This window comes from Atractosteus spatula, chromosome 6 (genome assembly GCF_055471065.1).
Source record: "Atractosteus spatula isolate fAtrSpa1 chromosome 6, fAtrSpa1.hap1, whole genome shotgun sequence".
NCBI lineage: Eukaryota > Metazoa > Chordata > Actinopteri > Semionotiformes > Lepisosteidae > Atractosteus > Atractosteus spatula.
The window spans coordinates 18,658,608-18,680,674 of record NC_142711.1 but is presented as its reverse complement, the minus strand read 5'-3'; the positions used below and the strand labels follow the sequence as shown (position 1 = coordinate 18,680,674).

General features: G+C 49.2%; 1 protein-coding gene across 1 annotated transcript; it reads right to left on the bottom strand.

Moving 5' to 3' along the window:
- Positions 1–5,174: 5,174 nt before the first annotated feature.
- ankrd13d (ankyrin repeat domain 13D) lies at positions 5,175–21,547 on the bottom strand. The gene is made up of 15 exons (XM_088918432.1): positions 20,689–21,547; positions 19,656–19,791; positions 19,055–19,179; positions 18,342–18,387; positions 17,724–17,867; positions 17,335–17,524; positions 16,875–16,941; positions 16,685–16,766; positions 16,463–16,524; positions 15,953–16,083; positions 11,634–11,791; positions 10,611–10,730; positions 9,238–9,410; positions 8,398–8,477; positions 5,175–7,752 (listed from the first exon to the last, which is right to left on the bottom strand). The coding sequence occupies exons 1-15, from the start codon at positions 20,770–20,772 to the stop codon at positions 7,377–7,379; spliced, it is 1,974 nt and encodes a 657-aa protein (XP_088774558.1). The 5' UTR covers positions 20,773–21,547; the 3' UTR covers positions 5,175–7,376.
- Positions 21,548–22,067: the final 520 nt, after the last annotated feature.

Genomic DNA, 22,067 nt, shown 5'->3' with positions numbered 1-22,067 from the left:
TGTCTACTGCACACAGTGTGACATCAATATCCACAGCCTGTCTCTCTCTGAACAGTGTCTACTGCACACAGTGTGACATCAATATCCACAGCCTGTCTCTCTCTCTGGGCAGTGTTTACTGCACACAGTGTGACATCAATATCCACAGCCTGTCTCTCTCTCTCTGGGCAGTGTTTACTGCACACAGTGTGACATCAATATCCACAGCCTGTCTCTCTCTGGGCAGTGTCTACTGCACACAGTGTGACCTAGCCTGTCTCTCTCTCTCTGAACAGTGTCTACTGCACAGAGTGTAACATCAATATCCACAGCCTGTCTCTCTCTGAACAGTGTCTACTGCACACAGTGTGACATCAATATCCACAGCCTGTCTCTCTCTGGGCAGTGTCTACTGCACACAGTGTGACCTAGCCTGTCTCTCTCTCTCTGAACAGTGTCTACTGCACACAGTGTGACCTAGCCTGTCTCTCTGGAAGCCTGGAGCACAGGGTCTCAGCGAGGAGCTTTATCTGCTGTGTGTGGGAGCCGTGCTGGAAGAGGCAGCCTGCTCCTGCAGAGGACAGTCTGTTTCCTGGAGATAGTACAGATCTGGCCCAGTGACCACACCCCACCAGGGACAGCGGACAGGCAGGGCAAGAGAGGGAAAGATGTGCAAACAGACGCAAGCGCTTACAGCCACAACAGGACAGACAACTACACAGAAAACTACAAGGGGACCTGATCCAAATATCCCAGGGTCGCTGACAATGTCAACCCAGCAGGCGTCTTCAGAAAATAAATCAAAAGGACACAGGTGGAAACTATGTAGAAGAGCTTGCAAAACTGAGAATGGGGGGCTTTCTTTACACAAAGGGTTGTGGGAGTGTGCAACAAGCGGACCAGCCATGACAATGTGGCTTCTCTGAGGACCCAGCTGGAAGAGAAACCTCTAGTCATTACAGGAGGCACTTCTTTACACAAAGGGTGGGGGGGGGTGTGGAACGAGCTGCCCAGCCACGTTGTTGAAACGAATACCCTGACGTCTCTCTAGACACAGCTGGAGTCTACTAACAACCAAACCAGCTAGATGGGCTGAATGACCTCTCGTTTGTGACCTGTCTGGTCTTCTCTGGTCTTCAGAGAGACAGCAAGTGAGACTGATGAACAGTGTGACTGACAATCTACACATTGTTACAAGACTGTGGGTATAAATCATGGAGTAGTGAACTATTTATTAATTCACATTAGAAATCAGAAGCTAACCGCAGTTCGCTTTAAAAAGTAAGAGTCATACAGCCCTTAAAGTCTGGGAGTACTGAACAGTACCTCTTACAGGCACTCGATTACCAGTCCAGGGAGAAAACTAATAAACCAAACAAATGTTTTACTGGAAAACACACGACACTTACCTCTGTTAAGGGCAGAACATTTCTCTTTCTCCCAAACAGTGCATCTCTTGACCAGGGAATAATTTCTTTGGTGGACACAACAAACAGAAAATGAATATTTCCTCAACTATAAGCCAAGAGTCCCTTACAGAAAGCCCGGAGTCAGTCTCTTCAGTACCCACATCACCTGGACTCGTAGGGCCTACCTTCTGTCAGTGCCATCCCCAAGAAGGCTGCCTTAATCATCTACCAGAAGCTCAAAATGAGTACAACCCCCAGGCCACCTGGATTATTGGTCATTGTGAGCACCTCAAGGAAAAGATTAAATCACCTGGATTATTGGTCATTGTGAGCACCTCAAGGAAAAGATTAAATCACCTGGATTATTGGTCATTGTGAGCACCTCAAGGAAAAGATTAAATCACCTGGATTATTGGTCATTGTGAGCACCTCAAGGAAAAGATTAAATCACCGGGATTATTGGTCATTGTGAGCACCTCAAGGAAAAGATTAAATCACCTGGATTATTGGTCATTGTGAGCACCTCAAGGAAAAGATTAAATCACCTGGATTATTGGTCATTGTGAGCACCTCAAGGAAAAGATTAAATCACCTGGATTATTGGTCATTGTGAGCACCTCAAGGACAGGATTAGGCCATGGTCACTGAGATGCTCAGAGAGTGTCCTTTGACTGATTCTAAACATATCTGTGAGGTGAAGTTAGAAATTAGGTTATGTTGATAGCCCGTGTCACACTTGACAATATAATACATACTGAACTTCAGAAAACACACCCTCCTCAGTTTGCTGGCCATTGTTAAGCTAAACAATTCCTACTAGTTGATCAGTTGGTGATGAACAGAAACAAGTGGGAATGACATGGTATTGGGCACAGCTACTATATCTGACACGCCCACAGTGGGATTGACGTAATATCAGACACACGCATGCTGGGAGTGACAATATCTGACACGCCCACAGTAGGATTGACGTAATATCAGACACACGCATGCTGGGAGTGACAATATCTGACACGCCCACAGTAGGATTGACGTAATATCAGACACACGCATGCTGGGAGTGACAATATCTGACACGCCCACAGTGGGATTGACGTAATATCAGACACACGCATGCTGGGAGTGACGTAATATCTGACACGCCCACAGTAGGATTGACGTAATATCAGACACACGCATGCTGGGAGTGACGTAATATCTGACACGCCCACAGTGGGATTGACGTAATATCAGACACACGCATGCTGGGAGTGACATAATATCTGACACGCCCACAGTGGGATTGACGTAATATCAGACACACGCATGCTGGGAGTGACGTAATATCTGACACGCCCACAGTGGGATTGACGTAATATCAGACACACGCATGCTGGGAGTGACGTAATATCTGACACGCCCACAGTGGGATTGACGTAATATCAGACAAACGCATGCTGGGAGTGACATAATATCTGACACGCCCACAGTGGGAGAGACAGTATATCAGACACGCCCACAGTGGGAGAGACAGTATATCAGAGATGCCCATAGAGAGAGGGACACTGTATCAGACACACCCACAGTGGGAGTGACACTGTATCAGACACACCCACAGTGGGAGTGACACTGTAATTAGACACACCCACAGTAGGAATGACAGTGTACCAGACACACCCACAACTGGAGTGACACTGTATCAGATACACCCACAGTGGGAATGACAGTGTATTAGACACACCCACAACTGGAGTGACACTGTATCAGATACACCCACAGTGGGAATGACAGTGTATTAGACACACCCACAGTGGGAGTGACACTGTATCAGACACGCCCACGGCGATCAGTGTTTTTCCTTCTGCTAATCTAGTTGGTCCCAGTTAAGGCTGCACACCTGAGTGAGAAAGACAGGCCTGGTAAGTGTGTGGCAGTGATGCTGGGTCCTGGAGCCCCAGTGGAGGTCAGGGTGATGATGTGACATCTGGGGCTCAGAGACCAGAGGACAGTCAGGCTGACCAGACGTGTCCTGTCCAGAGAACAGGCACAGTCAATCTCCCAGCCCCAGTGTGAAGCAGGAGCCCTGATTCCAGACCCACCGCTGCCCGACTGTGACTTTCACAGCAGAGCCCTGCTGATGACAAAACAACCAGCAGAGAGAAGGTACCCGTCAGGCCTGTTAGATAGCCTGTCAGTGCACCTGCTGCAGAAAGCCTGCAGTCGCCTGGCGGTAACCTCAGGACATTGTTGCTGTGCCCCAAACGCTTCACTCAGCCCTATTCCCTTCCTGCAGGACCACACTACTAGGATGTAGAGCAGGTGTGCACTTCAAGTGCCTGAGCATTCAAGGTGCACTGAGACACCCTCGCACTATAGCTCCTGGTCACAATAAAGTAAACCCGTCAACACCTCTCTCTGTTTATTCAAAGCTTTGTGCTATTGAACGCTTTGTCTTTCCATACAAAATACACCACAGGTAAACTAATATTCACCCATTGAAATGGGTTAACACAATAATAGCTTTGTCAAGGCTTGGAAGCTAGAATACATGCGAATCTAAAGAGAAATTCTTTTTACGTAAAATATTACGTTTTAAAACTGTAAAAAAGTGAAATGATACCAACAGGTGAATATTTCATTCTCCGGGGAAACTTCTCTCCGCTGTGATAGGCTGGAGCATGAAACATCACCCCTCCGCGTGCGACTGGGGGGTGACTCTCTCCAGCAGAGTCGGCTCCGATGCGGACTTCAGAGAAGGGCACACTGGGGGGGCGCTCGTGAGCACCCTTGTGACGCCCAGACGAGGAAGCGGGACGCCCTCAGCCCTTGCAGATCCGAGTGGGAACGCGCACAGGAAGGCCAGGAGACGCAGGTTTGGATACCGGGACTGGGCCTATCTTTGGGAGCTGGGTGCCCAGGTTTTCATGTCCAGTATACAATGCAGTTGTACTACAGCTGTAGTTGTAGTGTGGTTTATGTGCTACTGTACCGACTTCGGCACCCTCTGACACGCTAGTGCCTTGCGTCGGGCCCTTCAGGTCACTCGAGACTGGACAGGTGAAAGCCATGGCACTCCCCGCCAGCCCCTAGGAGTCACAGGGTCCCGCTGCAGTGTGAAAAACCCACCACCGGGTGGCGCTAATGTCCGCGCAGCAGAATCATTGAAACGAGAGCAGGACCTCCTTTCCGAAGCGTCGCTGTGCTGCTGCGGTGTTTTTTATTATATCACCAGTGTCAGGATTGACTTCTTCAATCGCAGGTTAATATTAAAACTGACAGAGACCTGAGAGGTCTAGTATGGAAATGCAATGGTCATCAGGGAAGTGTCTCACTGTGACTGACTGACACAGCCAACTCCACACTGGAGCCCTGACACACACTGGAGAGACAGACCAGTGTCTCACTGTGACTGGTCACTCTGGGCTGGTGTGTGTGGACAGTCTGACCACAGCACTGACACACACTGGAGGGACAGACCAGTGTCTCACTGTGACTGGTCACTCAGAGCTGGTGTGTGTGGACACAGTCTGACCACAGCACTGACACACACCGGAGACACAGTGTCTCACTGTGACTGGTCACTCAGGGCTGGTGTGTGTGGACACACACTGGAGACACAGTGTCTCACTGTGACTGGTCACTCAGGGCTGGTGTGTGTGGACACAGACTGGAGACACAGTGTCTCACTGTGACTGGTCACTCAGGCCAGGCGAGTGGACACTGCAAGTCAGGGGACAGATGTCATGTAAAACAGACCTCAGAGGAGAGATGGACACACACAGCACACACACTGAGCATCAGCAAACACATTTTAGTAATCTTTTATTAATACGTGTCACTTGAACACTGTGTTCTCACTCGTTTCCTTCATCTTTATCATCTTAAGTTATTTTTTCTGTAAGACTCCTTATATCATTAATGTTATAGCATTAAATTAAAATTCATTTAGGTTCAAAGTCTAGGGATCATTCTTGCTCAATTATACTGTATCTCAAACAACTTCAAAGAAAAAAAGGTTTCTAAAACAATAAAAAAAACTTTCTCAGTGCAGTGTTAATGTACTGTAGTGTCCAGTCAGTGTGTCTGGACTGTATTAACCCCTCTCTCTCAGTGCAGTGTTAATGTCCTGTAGTGTTCAGTGTGTCTGTACTGTATTAACCCCTCTCTCTCAGTGCAGTGTTAATGTACTGTAGTGTCCAGACAGTGTGTCTGGACTGTATTAACCCCTCTCTCTCAGTGCAGTGTTAATGTACTGTAGTGTTCAGTGTGTCTGTACTGTATTAACCCCTCTCAGTGCAGTGTTAATGTCCTGTAGTGTCCAGTCAGTGTGTCTGGACTGTATTAACCCCTCTCTCTCAGTGCAGTGTTAATGTACTGTAGTGTCCAGTCAGTGTGTCTGGACTGTATTAACCCTTCTCTCTCAGGGCAGGGCAAACATAGTTAACTCTTCTCGCTCTCCTGGCTCGAATACTAAGTGACGATGGGTGGTAAAAAGTGTGGGGGAGAGGGAGGGGACGCAGGCTGTGGACTTTAGCAGGGAGAACCACAACCACAACACCCCTGCTGGTGTCCTGGGCCCGTGCCCCTACAGAGCTGCAACAGCCTCTCCTGTACTGGCAAGGCTGGCAGGCTGGTGTACCCTGACGGATCCCAGCAGGCAGGTGGGAGCAGAAGGGCTCAGGCCTGGACCAGGGCGCAGTGCTGTTTCTGCGGCAGTGGAGTGATGTAGTTCCAGCTCGAGTAGTCGATATCTTGTCACCAGTTATGTCTCAGTGTTGTGCCACCTTGTCCACTATTTGAGACCTGAGTTCCGCCAACTCTAAAACAACACCACCATCACCAAAACAGAGTGCAGGAATCACTTCTTTACACACAGAGTGGTGGGAGCATGGAACAAACTGCCCAGCCATGTTGTTGAAGCCTACACCCTGGTTTCTTTCGAGGAACAGCTGGATGGGATCCTCCGTCATGACAGAAGGCTCTTCTTTACACAAAGGGTGGCGGGAGTGTGGAACAAGTTGCACAGCCATGGTGTTGAAGCCAATTACCCTGGTTTCTTTCAAGACACAGCTGGATGAGATCCGGGATAGATTAAGTCTGTAATGGTCAGGTTTGGGGTGACTGGTGGGACACCAGGCCAGGATTCTTCGAATGTCGCAAAATCCAGATGCTTTTCACGTTTCAGCATCAGAAGGGTGTTTTACAAACAGCGAACAAGAAAGTCCCTTCTGTCGTGAATCTTGGCTTGTGGTCCTGAATGGTCTGTCTCCTCCATCACTGCGTAGCCAACAGGTGTGGAATTGACTCAGCTTCATAGCACAACGCCCCCAGAAGTCTCATCCCAAAGTATTTTCTTTCATTTCATCCAGTTGGAGTGTCTCTTACCTCTGACTGTGCCTCCTGTTGTGTGTGACTATTACTGAGGGATTCTCTGTTATCTCCTCTCTCTTTCACTGTGTCTCCTGTCCTGTTGTGTGTGACTATTACTGAGGGGTTCTCTGTGATCTCCTCTCTCTTTCACTGTGTCTCCTGTCCTGTTGTGTGTGTTTATTAATGAGGGATTGTCTGTGATCTCTCTGTCTCACTGTGTCTCCTGTCCTGTTGTGTGTGTTTATTAATGAGGGATTTTCTGTGATCTCTCTGTCTTACTGTGTCTCCTGTCCTGTTGTGTGTGTTTTTGTGTGTGTTTATTACTGAGGAATTCTCTGTTATCTCCTCTCTCTCATTGTGTCTCGTGTCTTGTTGTATGTGATTATTACTGAGGTATTCTGTTATCTCCTCTTTCTCACTGTGTCTCCTGTCCTGTTGTTACTGAGAGATTCTGTGATCTCCTCTCTCTCACTGCTTCGCCTGTCTGTAGTGTGTATTACTGAGGGACTCTGCTGTCACAGAGAGAGAGGAGAGAACATGAGGAACAGAGCAGTTGCAGTTACAGTTACAAACCAGAGACATTAAAGTATTTTGTTAAGAACAGAAGCAGCTGCAGTGAATCCAAAGTAAGAGGAAGCTCTACTTCTCAGTGAGTGACAGCTGCAGTATCCTCTCCAGCTCCTCCTCTTCCTCCCGCCTCTTCCTGTCCTGCTCTTCCTGCTCCAGGCAAGACAGCTCCATGGCAATGCGAAGCTGCTCGTCAAAACTGGTTGCCACGGCGAAGGCCCCAGGCATTCTCCGGGCGTAGTTGGGGTCATCCAGTGAGCTATAGGAGGGTGGCGAACGGACTTGTTGAGAGGGGGAAAGGGAGAGAATTGGGGGAGGAGTCAGATGTATTGACTCCTCCTCTTCCACCTGCGACTCCTTTCCTGTCACTGTTGAGGTCTGCATGCAGGTCCCACTCTCTCCACCCTGACCTCCAGCCAAAGAGAGGGAGAGAGACTCCTGTATAGCCCTGAAACAGAGAGAGAGGGGTTAATACAGTACAGACACACTGACTGGACACTACAGTACATTAACACTGCACTGAGAGAGAGGGGTTAATAAAGCACAGACACACTGACTGGACACTACAGTACATTAACACTGCACTGAGAGAGAGGGGTTAATACAGTCCAGACACACTGACTGGACACTCCAGTACATTAACACTGCACTGAGAGAGAGGGGTTAATACAGTCCAGACACACTGACTGGACACTCCAGTACATTAATAGTACTGTGACTGCACTGAGACTGGTCTGAGACTGTCCTGTCCATCTGTAACAATGGTGCTTCTGATTCTGATCCCTGTTGCACTGAGATTGGACACTGAGCCACTATGCTGTCGGCTTCTGGTTTGCTGGTTCTGGAAGCCCTTGGACAGTGAGTCGACAGAACAGGACCAGTATAGCGAGGGAGGCCCACGGGACATCAGCTGGCACTGTCTGAACAGGCAAGACTCGTCTTGCCAGTGAAGCGTTTGAGCCTCAACAGGAGAAGGAGATAAAACGTGGCTAAACATTCAAATCGGAGTTTAAACAGAGTCGTATTTCCATAAAGATGTAAATGCCGGCTTGATAAAGGGCTGGAAGAAGAGCTCTGTGCGAGAGGGCCTCACCTCTCCAGCTGGGTGTCCTCTTCGTACAGGGGAGTGTGGGACACAGGGCGACTGTTCGTCAGGGCTTCCCATATAGTCACCTGGGGAGAGAGAAAGAGTCTCATTGCTGGGATCAGTACCTTTTCCCTGGATGTGCATGTGAAACTGGGAACCTGAGGCCCTTCTTTACACAGAGGGTGGTGGGAGTGTGGAACAAGCTGCCCAGACACGTTGTTGAAGCTGTTACCCTGACTCCTTCCAAGACGCAGTCGGATGGGATCCTCTAGTCAGGATAGGAGACGCTTCTTTACACAGAGGGTGGTGGGAGTGTGGAACATGCTGCCCAGCCATGTTGTTGAAGCTGATACTCTGGCCTCTCTCTTAAGACACAGCTGGATGAGATCCTGGAACCATACTTATGACCAAACAGGCCTACCTGCTTCGTTTCATTTGTGACCTGCACTGTTGATTAATGCTGACAGTGGTGTGTTCTCCCATTAACAGAGAGTGGCTCAGACCTGGAGCCTATACTGGAAGGGTAGGGCACAAGGCAGGGCTACTCCCTGGACTGGGCTTCTGTCCACCACAGCTCACACACATACCGGGACCACTGAAAGAAACAAATTTACCCAGACAGTAGTCCTTGGATGGGACATCCCAGATGGGAGAAAACCAGAGCCCTGGAAAAAATTCACATGCGAACTCCACTCAGAGGGCACCCTGGTCTGGACTGGATACTGGAAATACTTGTGTCTGCGTATTGTGCCCAGTTGGTCATTCCCAGTTCAGGGCTGAATCAATACATGGATATCTGTAAAAGTGGAAGTGGAAGTATTACCAGTGTCTCACTGCTGCCCCCACCTGGTCACTCTCCGTTCCAGCATCCAACAGGCTCTGCTGAATGGCAAACTGCAAGAGGTTGTCATCCTCGTCTCTCATTGGCTCACTGCGACCAGTACCAAGTGTGGCGTACTCTGGGGGAGGCTCAAACACGGAAGGATCCACCTCACAGCAGAGGGGTGGGGGGGTACCACCTGAGTGAAAGAGAGCAGTGCAAGACAGGAAATCTATGATATATTTATTTGATGATGCTTTTATCCAAAGTGAGTCACATCTGCACACATTTAAATACCTGAGTATTTTACTGGAAATATTCAAGTGATATACCTTGCTCAATTGTATTACTGCTTTATTTCACCTGGGATTTAAACCCACAACCTTTCAGTAACAGGTCCGGGGCTCTGACCAGTGCTCCACACTGCTGCCCAACACGTATGATCTGCAACATGACATCAACAGTGGAATGCCTGGAGGGCTCTGCCGTACGTCACGTGACATGGTCATATGATGGTGTCACATGACGTGCCCAGTGGGGGTTGTGAATCGAGGCAGCGAGGTGAAGCCAGCCCTCCCACGGGCCAGCAGGCTGTGGAGAGCCCAGCCCGCTGTGTCCCGTCATTTCACACAACAGTGAATCCGCATCGCTGCGGCCGCTCCCCTGCTCCTGCTGGCAGAACATGCCCCGCTCACACACGTGTGCCAGAAACACAGTGTCTCACACGGGCACGCGTCACACACAAGCCTCATGATCGCCCATCGTCCCCCCTGGTGTCGCCTCGAGGGGAACCCCAGTTCCAGCAGCTTCAGGAGCCCCTTTCCTTTCTCCTTCTGCCTACCAGTTTAAGTCCAGACTCTGTGGAGGCGTCTGGAACAAGACACAGGGTACCCGGTACTCTGGCTTCTCTCATGACACCGCTGAGAGAGATCCTCCAGTCAGGACAGGAGGGTCTTCTTTACACAAAGAGTAGTGGGAGTGTGGAACAAGCTGCCCAGCCATGGTGCTGAAGCCGGTACCCTGGCTTCTCTATCTCTATGCAAACTATCAAAGAATGGCCTCCTCCTGTTTGTGACCTTTCTCATTTTCTTATTTGACACATAACGACATTGTGGCAACACAATTTGCTTAATAATTTGCTTACAAATGCTCAAGTGGCCGAGCTTCCCCTGCAGAACAATGACACAGCTCAGTCAGGATGCCTGAATCCCAGGACAGCGTCCACCGCTGAAGTCAGCTTCTGCAGCTGCTGGGCGGCTCTACAGACAGGAAGCTAACAAGGGCAGCACAGAGCGCCGCTCTGCCCTGGGAGGGTGGAAGTCCGAATCTGGCCGTGGTCAGCGTCTGTGGCCTGTGAGCGCCTGCTGAAAGAGTGACGACTTCCCCCCTGGACCAGTACCTGTCTCAGCTGCGCCCTCTGGTGGCGGGGGGCAGACAGTGACGGAGCTGACGGGCTCGTCGCAGCCGCAGAGGTTACTGAAGGTCACCCGCGCGTTGAGGACGTGGAACAGCGGGATCTCTGCGAGAGAGAGAGAGAGAGAGAGAGAGAGAGACGGAGGGAGAGGGTTAGGGTCACCAGTGGGAACGTCAGGTGGGAGAGCCGTCCTGCGGCCACAGTGTGGCCCGGTCCGCTGCCAGCTGGGCTGGACACGACCAGGGCAGGACTGGCAGGAGGGTTCGGGGACACATTAATTCTGGGGCCGTTTCCCTTTCTTCTGCTATGATAACCAGTCATGTTTCCCAGTGCCCTGATGTCCATGGTCCATGGTGTGTGCCACTGTCAAATACTGAAAGGAAAGCTATGGACCAAAGGAAACCAGCTGTATGTGCTGGAAGTGTTCTCTAATGAGGGGACAGGGACTGTGCTTCCCTTTGCAGTACAGGGATCTCTCACAGTCAACCTGTACTAAGCAAAGCCTCCTTCTCCACCTTCTTCTCCCTGATCTAGTCTCTCTCTCTGTGTCCCCCCACTCCCTCACGGGGTCCCCCCACACCCTCAGTCTCCTCCCACTCCCTCAGTCTCCTCCCACTCCCTCACGGGGTCCCCCCACACCCCCAGTCTCCTCCCACTCCCTCACAGGGTCCCCCCACCCTCAGTCTCCTCCCACTCCCTCACGGGGTCCCCCCACACCCTCAGTCTCCTCCCACTCCCTCACGGGGTCCCCCCACACCCTCAGTCTCCCCCCACTCCCTTAGTCTCCCCCCACTCCCTCTCTTTTAAACACCTCTAACTCACACACTGTTTTCTCCCACTTTTTCAGTCTCCTCTAACTCTCAAGCTGTCCCCACCCACTCAGTCCCCTCCCACTCTATCACACTTCCCCTTCCACTTTCTCACAATCTCCTCCCACTTTCTCACTCTCCCCGTCTCCCCCCACCCTCTCACACTTCCCCTGCCACTCTCTCCCACAGTTTCTCTCACCGATCTTGACGGGGAAGCCAGGTGGCAGTCTAAGAGTAATGAAGTCTCTCAGCTTGGCAAAGTGGGCGTTGGAGATTGCCATCAGGTCAATAATGGGGGACACCTGCTCCACTAGAGAAAGGGGGTGAGACTCACTTAACCACAGCGTCGCCTTGAACCTGAAACAGAAGGACAGGGGTTAAATAGCAGAGAGGACACCAATGACAAGGCATTACTGAGCCAGTACCTCTGCACCTTGCTGCTGAGCTCCACTGACACTCTCACACACAGTACAGTACAGTACCCCTGACACTCTCTCACACAGTACAGTACCCCTGACACTCTCACACACAGTACAGTACCCCTGACACTCTCACACAGTACGGTACAGTACCTCTGACACTCTCACACACAGTACAGTACCCCTGACACTCTCACACAGTACGGTACAGTACCTCTGACACTCTCACACACAGTACAGTACCCCTGACACTCTCACACAGTACGGTACAGTACCTCTGACACTCTCACACACAGTACAGTACCCCTGACACTCTCTCGCGCAGTACGGTACAGTACCTCTGACACTCTCTCACACACAGTACAGTACCCCTGACACTCTCTCACATAGTACAGTACCTCTGACACTCTCACACACAGTACAGTACCTCTGACACTCTCACACACAGTACAGTACCTCTAACTCTCTCACACAGTACAGTTCCCCTGACACTCTCACACATACTGTAGTACAGTACCCCTGACACTCTCACACAAATACAGTACAGTACCTCTGACACTCTCTCACACAGTACAGTACCCCTGACACTCTCACACATACTGTAGTACAGTACCTCTAACTGTCTCACAAAGTACAGTACCCCTGACACTCTCACACATACTGTAGTACAGTACCTCTAACTCTCTCACACAGTACAGTACCCCTGACACTCTCACACATACTGTAGTACAGTACAGTACCCCTGACACTCTCACACAGTACAGTACAGTACCTCTGACACTCTCACACACAGTACAGTACCCCTGACACTCTCTCACATAGTACAGTACCTCTGACACTCTCTCACACAGTACAGTACCCCTGACACTCTCACACACAGTACAGTACCCCTGACACTCTCTCACACAGTACAGTACCTCTGACACTCTCTCACACAGTACAGTACCCCTGACACTCTCACACACAGTACAGTACCCCTGACACTCTCTCACACAGTACAGTACCTCTAACTCTCTCACACATACTGTAGTACAGTACCCCTGACACTCTCACACACAGTACAGTACCCCTGACACTCTCACACATACTGTAGTACAGTACCTCTAACTGTCTCACAAAGTACAGTACCCCTGACACTCTCACACATACTGTAGTACAGTACCTCTAACTCTCTCACACAGTACAGTACCCCTGACACTCTCTCACACAGTACAGTACCCCTGACACTCTCACACATACTGTAGTACAGTACAGTACCCCTGACACTCTCACACAGTACAGTACAGTACCTCTGACACTCTCACACACAGTACAGTACCCCTGACACTCTCACACATACTGTAGTACAGTACAGTACCCCTGACACTCTCACACAAATACAGTACAGTACCTCTGACACTCTCTCACACAGTACAGTACCCCTGACACTCTCACACATACTGTAGTACAGTACCTCTAACTCTCTCACACAGTACAGTACCCCTGACACTCTCACACATACTGTAGTACAGTACAGTACCCCTGACACTCTCACACACAGTACAGTACAGTACCCCTGACACTCTCACACAAATACAGTACAGTACCCCTGACACTCTCACACACAGTACAGTACAGTACCCCTGACACTCTCACACAAATACAGTACAGTACCTCTGACACTCTCTCACACAGTACAGTACCCCTGACACTCTCACACAAATACAGTACAGTACCTCTGACACTCTCTCACACAGTACAGTACCCCTGACACTCTCACACATACTGTAGTACAGTACCTCTAACTCTCTCACACAGTACAGTACCCCTGACACTCTCTCACACAGTACAGTACCTCTGACACTCTCACACACAGTTCAGTACAGTACCCATGACACTCTCTCACACAGTACAGTACCCCTGACACTCTCTCACACAGTACAGTACCTCTAACTCTCTCACACACGGTTCAGTACAGTACCTCTGACACTCTCTCACACAGTACAGTACCCCTGACACTCTCTCACACAGTACAGTACCTCTAACTCTCTCACACAGTACAGTTCCCCTGACACTCTCACACATACTGTAGTACAGTACCCCTGACACTCTCACACAAATACAGTACAGTACCTCTGACACTCTCTCACACAGTACAGTACCCCTGACACTCTCACACATACTGTAGTACAGTACCTCTAACTCTCTCACACAGTACAGTACCCCTGACACTCTCACACATACTGTAGTACAGTACAGTACCCCTGACACTCTCACACACAGTACAGTACAGTACCCCTGACACTCTCACACAAATACAGTACAGTACCTCTGACACTCTCTCACACAGTACAGTACCCCTGACACTCTCACACATACTGTAGTACAGTACCCCTGACACTCTCACACAAATACAGTACAGTACCTCTGACACTCTCTCACACAGTACAGTACCCCTGACACTCTCACACATACTGTAGTACAGTACCTCTAACTCTCTCACACAGTACAGTACCCCTGACACTCTCTCACACAGTACAGTACCTCTAACTCTCTCACACAGTACAGTTCCCCTGACACTCTCACACATACTGTAGTACAGTACCCCTGACACTCTCACACACAGTACAGTACCCCTGACACTCTCACACATACTGTAGTACAGTACCTCTAACTGTCTCACAAAGTACAGTACCCCTGACACTCTCACACATACTGTAGTACAGTACCTCTAACTCTCTCACACAGTACAGTACCCCTGACACTCTCTCACACAGTACAGTACCCCTGACACTCTCACACATACTGTAGTACAGTACAGTACCCCTGACACTCTCACACAGTACAGTACAGTACCTCTGACACTCTCACACACAGTACAGTACCCCTGACACTCTCACACATACTGTAGTACAGTACAGTACCCCTGACACTCTCTCACACAGTACAGTACCCCTGACACTCTCACACAGTACGGTACAGTACCTCTGACACTCTCACACACAGTACAGTACCCCTGACACTCTCACACACAGTACGGTACAGTACCTCTGACACTCTCACACACAGTACAGTACCCCTGACACTCTCTCACACAGTACGGTACAGTACCTCTGACACTCTCACACACAGTACAGTACCCCTGACACTCTCTCACACGGTACAGTACCTCTGACACTCTCACACACAGTTCAGTACAGTACCCATGACACTCTCTCACACAGTACAGTACCCCTGACACTCTCTCACACAGTACAGTACCTCTAACTCTCTCACACACGGTTCAGTACAGTACCCATGACACTCTCTCACACAGTACAGTACCCCTGACACTCTCTCACACAGTACAGTACCTCTAACTCTCTCACACAGTACAGTTCCCCTGACACTCTCACACATACTGTAGTACAGTACCCCTGACACTCTCACACAAATACAGTACAGTACCTCTGACACTCTCTCACACAGTACAGTACCCCTGACACTCTCACACATACTGTAGTACAGTACCTCTAACTCTCTCACACAGTACAGTACCCCTGACACTCTCACACACAGTACAGTACAGTACCCCTGACACTCTCACACAAATACAGTACAGTACCTCTGACACTCTCTCACACAGTACAGTACCCCTGACACTCTCACACATACTGTAGTACAGTACCCCTGACACTCTCACACAAATACAGTACAGTACCTCTGACACTCTCTCACACAGTACAGTACCCCTGACACTCTCACACATACTGTAGTACAGTACCTCTAACTCTCTCACACAGTACAGTACCCCTGACACTCTCACACATACTGTAGTACAGTACCCCTGACACTCTCACACACAGTACAGTACCTCTAACTCTCTCACACAGTACAGTACCCCTGACACTCTCACACATACTGTAGTACAGTACAGTACCCCTGACACTCTCACACACAGTACAGTACCCCTGACACTCTCACACATACTGTAGTACAGTACAGTACCCCTGACACTCTCACACAGTACAGTACCCCTGACACTCTCACACATACTGTAGTACAGTACAGTACCCCTGACACTCTCACACACAGTACAGTACAGTACCCCTGACACTCTCACACAAATACAGTACAGTACCTCTGCACTTTGCTGCTGAGCTCCACAGGCCTGCCGATGTCTCTGCGGGTCAGCGAGAGGTCAGGGTTGAAGTACTCCTCTGCAGTCAGGGCACTGGGGTTGGTGGGGCTGGCACACTGGGACACCTGGCTCTGTGGGGAGGCAGGAATGTCAGCGAGACTCAGTGCCACTTCCCAGTGTCCTCAGCACCCTCAACACCCTGGTCACGGCGGAGACAGAACAGCGCCGAGCTGGGCTGTCCGGCTGTGTCAGACACGGGGCAGCGGACCGTCCAGTAAAGTCATGAGACAGGTGACAAACAAGAGGAGGGCAATCGGCAGACAGTAGAGACTATCATTTCCAAGACAGTGGCTAATTGATCCAAAGTCTTCGTCCAGCTGTTTCTTAAAAGAAGCCAGGGTAACAGCTTCAACAACCTGGCTGGGCAACTTGTTCTACACTCCCACCACCCTTTGTGTAAAGACGCGTCCCCCTATCCTTGCTTTTCAAAGTTTTATTATAAGGACTGACCCCACTGTGAGAGACGTGCTGCTCAGCAATTCCCAGGAAGGACTGGAGAGGAGTCTTAGAGCCTGGAAAGAGAGAGAGAGGAGCTGAAACAGCACAGTTACCCACACAGCACTGTGTTTCTCTGTGCCTCTAATCTCTCTGTATAGAGAATGTGATGACGACGATGACGATGTGTTTATTTCATGCGCTGGTGTAGCCAGGCGGGTCTGGGGGTTCTGGTACCTCTGCTCCTGGACTTGTCCTGGTCCGAGAGATGTTCTGTTCGCGTTCGGGTCACGAGCTCCACATTGCTGGCACTGTAAACCTTTAAATGGAAACAGACATAGAGTCACGAAAGCTGAAACAGTTAGCTCTTCCACTTCTGGATGGAGTTTAAAGAGGAACACAGACTGACAGACAGAGATGGACTGACCTTCGCCTCATATCCACTGATCATCTCAGTCTTCTCTGAGCGCCAGCCCCAGATCCCAGACTTGTTCCTGCGTAACAACACAAACACACACGTGCAGATGTCACACCTACCGTGTCTGTCCTGGTCTGTCTCGTCTCACCTGGCATCCGAAATTCCTGTCTGTCTCTCTGTCATCTCACTGCCCGACTCCCACTGGCTCTGATCCTCTCTTCCTGTCTGTCTCTCTGTCATCTCACTGCCCGACTCCCACTGGCTCTGATCCTCTCTTCCTGTCTGTCTCTCTGTCATCTCACTGCCCGACTCCCACTGGCTCTGATCCTCTCTTCCTGTCTGTCTCTCTGTCATCTCACTGCCCGACTCCCACTGGCTCTGATCCTCTCTTCCTGTCTGTCTCTCTGTCATCTCACTGCCCGACTCCCACTGGCTCTGATCTGTCCGATATCTCTCTCTCTCTCAGTACCTCTCAAAGGAGATGTTCTTCGTATTCAGATGAGTGGACACGATAGGAGAAGTCAGCCTGTGGGCAACACTGTCTTCAGTGGGCATCATGGCGGCCAAAAGAGACTCAGGATCCCGCAAAGGAAGGGAAAGAGACTCTGTGTAGACCACCTGCTTCTCATGGTCAACCTCCATTACTACTGCTCCTCCCTCTGAGCAAGAGAGAGAGGGGTTAATACAGTCCAGACACACTGACTGGACACTACAGGACATTAACACTGCACTGAGAGAGAGGAGTTAAAAAACACGGAGCAATAAGGCCACTGAAGCCAGTTCTGTTAATTTCCTTATAATCAGGCATCATCACAGAGCATCAACATCATCAGCAGAGCTGAGAGGAAAGCTGTTCACCTCCTCCCTTGAAGATGTAGCTGCGTCGCCCCTTCAGCCAGGTCATGTGCTCAAAGCCCAGCAGGGTGGTGTCCACTCGCAGGCTGGAGCCACTTTTCCACACCCGATACACATCACTGGGACACACCTTGGACACCAGAGGTACTATGAGAGAGAGGGGTTAATACAGTACAGACACACTGACTGGACACTACAGGACATTAACACTGCACTGAGAGAGAGGGGTTAATACAGTCCAGACACACTGACTGGACACTCCAGTACATTAACACTGCACTGAGAGGGGTTAATACAATCCAGACACACTGACTGGACACTACAGGACATTAACACTGTACTGAGAGAGAGGGGTTAATACAGTCCAGACACACTGACTGGACACTACAGGACATTAACACTGCACTGAGAGAGAGGGGTTAATACAGTCCAGACACACTGACTGGACACTACAGGACATTAACACTGCACTGATAGAGAGGGGTTAATACAGTCCAGACACACTGACTGGACACTACAGGACATTAACACTGCACTGAGAGAGAGGGGTTAATACAGTTTGGACACACAGATTGGATGAAGACAGAGCATGGCAGAAAGACAGGTTATCTGGTGTCTCACCCCAGCTTGTGAACTCCCATTTCATCTCTACGTAGAAGTCACGTGCCTGCAACCACAAATACAGCACACTGTAAGGACACAGAGCACACAACAGAGTAATTAAGTCCTGTTCACAATGGCAGTACTACAAGTGTGCTCAGAACAACGCAACAAAGTATGCAACTGTTCACGTTAGTGTTAGTCTGCAGTGTATTACAGTGCAGTGTGTTCCAGTGCAGTGTTGTGTGCAGTGTGTTACTGTGCAGTTCTGTGTGGTGTTTTATAGTGCAGTGTATTTCCCCTGACCTTGCACAGTGCTGTGTGCAGTGGGCTACAGTGCTGTGTTGTGTGCAGTGTGTTCCAGTGCTGTGGATCTCCCCATGACCTTGCAGTGTTGTGTGCAGTGTGTAACAGTGCAGTGTATTTCCCCTGACCTTGCGCAGTGTTGTGTGCAGTGTGTAACAGTGCAGTGTTGTGTACAGTGTGTTCCAGTGCAGTGTTGTGTGCAGTGTGTTCCAGTGCAGTGTATTTCCCCTGACCTTGTGCAGTGTTGTGTACAGTGTGTTTCAGTGCAGTGTATTTCCCCTGACCTTGTGCAGTGTTGTGTGCAGTGTGTTCCAGTGTAGTGTTGTGTGCAGTGTGTTCCAGTGCAGTGTTGCGTGCAGTGTGTTCCAGTGCAGTGTTGTGTGCAGTGTTGTGTGCAGTGTGTTCCAGTGCAGTGTATTTCCCCTGACCTTGCGCAGTTTGCTCAACAGCTCTGGGATGCCAGCCAGTCTCTCTGTGGCTCTCTTGTTGTCTCTGTACTGCAGAACCAGCTGGACCAGCTCAGGGTCTCCAGTACTAACCGCCTCCTGTAACACTGACCACATACGACGCTTACTTACATCTGACATCTTTCATGTCTCACCAGTCCAGCCCTGTGCAGTGTGTGGTCAGTGCGTCTCACCAGTCCAGCCCTGTGCAGTGTGTGGTCAGTGTGTCTCACCAGTCCAGAGCTGTGCTATGTGTGGTCAGTGTGTCTCACCAGTCCAGCCCTGTGCAGTGTGTGGTCAGTGTGTCTCACCAGTCCAGCCCTGTCCAGCCCTGGTCAGTGTATCTCACCAGTCCAGAGCTATGCTGTGCATGGTCAGTGTGTCTCACCAGTCCAGCCCTGTGCAGTGTGTGGTCAGTGTGTCTCACCAGTCCAGCCCTGTGCAGTGTGAGGTCAGTGTGTCTCACCAGTCCATCCCTGTGCACTGTGTGGCCAGTGTGTCTTACCAGTCCAGCCCTGTGCAGTGTGTGGTCAGTGTGTCTCACCAGTCCAGCCCTGTGCAGTGTGTGGCCAGTGTGTCTTACCAGTCCAGCCCTGTGCAGTGTGCTGTGTGGGATCTGCCTTGTGTCTCAGTAGCACTCGGGTGCTCTCCAGGTGTCCTAGGCTAACAGCCAGCTGCAGTGGTGTCCGTCCACGAGGGTCCACTGCCTCCTTGTCATGCTGTAAAAGACAGTGAAACACATACCATCAGACACAACAGTACCAGTGTACAGTGTGGAAATATGCCAACAGACATACAGTGTAAAGAGCAAACTGTACCTGCAGAGTGCACCACAGAACATCTATCATGAATAAGAACCGCGAACAAAGCAAGTTTCACAGATACTGCATCTGTTTATTAATACAGACACACATGAATACAATACCATATCACGGATAGCTCAGTATAACTATCAATACTGCTACTGCACACAAATACAAAGCACACACTGTAGAACAGATCAATACTGCTGAAAAACATCAGTCACCTGTGCACCTGCACACTGCTGAAGACCATCAGACACCCCTACCCAAACACTGCTGAAGAACATCAGATACCTCTTCGCCTGAACACTGCCGAAGAATAGGTACCTCTCCAGCTGAACACTGCTGAAAAACATCAGTCACCTGTCCACCTGCATACTGGTGAAGACTATCAGACACCTGAATACTGCTGAATACAGCTACCTCTCCAGCTGAACACTGCTGAAGAACATCAGATACCTATCCACCTGAACATTGCTGAAGAACATCAGGTACCTGTCCACCTGAACACTGCTGAAGAACATTATATATCTGTCCACCTGAACACTACTAAAGAACATCAGATACTTGTCCAACTGAACACTGCTGAAGATCATCAGATACCAATTCAGCTGAACACTGCTGAAGAACATCAGATTCTTGTCCACCTGAACACTGCAGAAGACCATCAGGTTCTTGAATTGGAAGAAGCAGCAGCCAATAGTATTCATTGTAAATGTTACTACTAATAATAAGAACATGGAAACAGCACACAAGTAAATACTACTGTAGAATAATAAATTACTACTACTAATAATAATAATAAATACATACCTTGTTCTTCTGCAGTTCTCGGTCCAGTTCTATGTACTGGTTATACCAAACGAAATAATGTAGCGGATACGTCTCCTTGGCCATTTTTACATGAAGAATGTCCTAATAATACTGCTGAAATTATCAATCGGCTTCAGACATCATTTACACGAGAAAGAAAATCCAATTACAATATATTTCTCTTTTCCTATTTATACAGTTTTCTTTGTCAGCTACGGGCGTTTTTTAAATAAGTTACAATAAATAATCTGGAAGACAAATAAATAAAAAATAAATATAATTTAATTAAAATATTTCAAATGACACTGCGGCAACGGTATCGACTGAACTGAAACGGCTTATTCAGCCGGCGTCTCTTCACCATTCCCACTCCCACTGCCAAGATTCAGATGGTATCAAATATTACATTTCTCAGTAGATGTTATTTAACTCATCCCTGACCATTTCGCTCTTCAGAAGCGGTATACGTATTGCTGGACTGTCACTGCGACTGAGCTCTACACTGCGGCCTACTTCACATTTCACATCCAGGTCTCTCAAGTGACGCGCCGCGCCGGGAGGGGGATGCTGACAATGCGGGATCACGGCTCTCTCTCTCTCAGTCGGTCAGCGCCAGGATCCGTGGTCGCTCCCAAACCGGGCCTTGATCGGCTTTCGTGAAGTTAAAACAGAAAACGAAATCCCTGCGTAATACAGTCCATTTTCCGACACGCACGTCTTCAGTGTCTTGAAACGGAATCGGAGTTTAAGACGTGCATTTCTGTCGCTTTTGTGTGGGCCTGTCAGCAAACGTACGTTAACTTCCAGGTTAACGGAGTGCAAGGAGATCCGAGTGCGATGTGCACGGAGACAATATATTATTTATTTATCGGTTTATTATTTATTTCATTTGAAACGGAGAAAGTGAGCCGCTAGGGTCGTTCAGTATAGCGCAGGTCCATGTCTGCAAAAGTTAAAGTATTTACATTGTTACAAATATACCAGTTCTGTCGCTAATAATTGTGAAAATTTGAGTTCTGCTTTAAGAATGATTTTTTTTAAAAAACGGCATGCTTGTTAGCTCAATTCGACATAAATTACCAGAAACAAAATAAGTTAAAGCATTTTAAATGTATAGTCTAAAGGACTATAATTAATTTAGAAATCAGAAAACCAATCTCCAACCCTGTTCCCATAGTCCAGTTTAGAAAGTTTTAGAAATGACCCGGAAACCATCAATTTACAAAGACACGGAACAATAATCATGAATTTAATTAAAATTATGTTATTCAGCCATCGCTTGGAACAAATAATCTGAACATCGTTAAACCCCTGAGGACCAGAGTTCACTAAATGCAATAAATTACTTGCTTAAGGTACACATCTGCAGTCTTTATAGA

Coding starts and splice junctions, on each gene's coding strand:
- ankrd13d (XM_088918432.1), bottom strand. CDS start 20,772: ATGGCCAAGGAGACGTATCCGCTACATTATTTCGTTTGGTATAACCAG. Junction 16,525..16,684: donor GGACAAGTCCAGGAGCAGAG/GTACCAGAACCC, acceptor CTCTCTTTCCAG/GCTCTAAGACTCCTCTCCAG. Junction 10,731..11,633: donor TGGCTTCCCCGTCAAGATCG/GTGAGAGAAACT, acceptor TCTCTCTCGCAG/AGATCCCGCTGTTCCACGTC.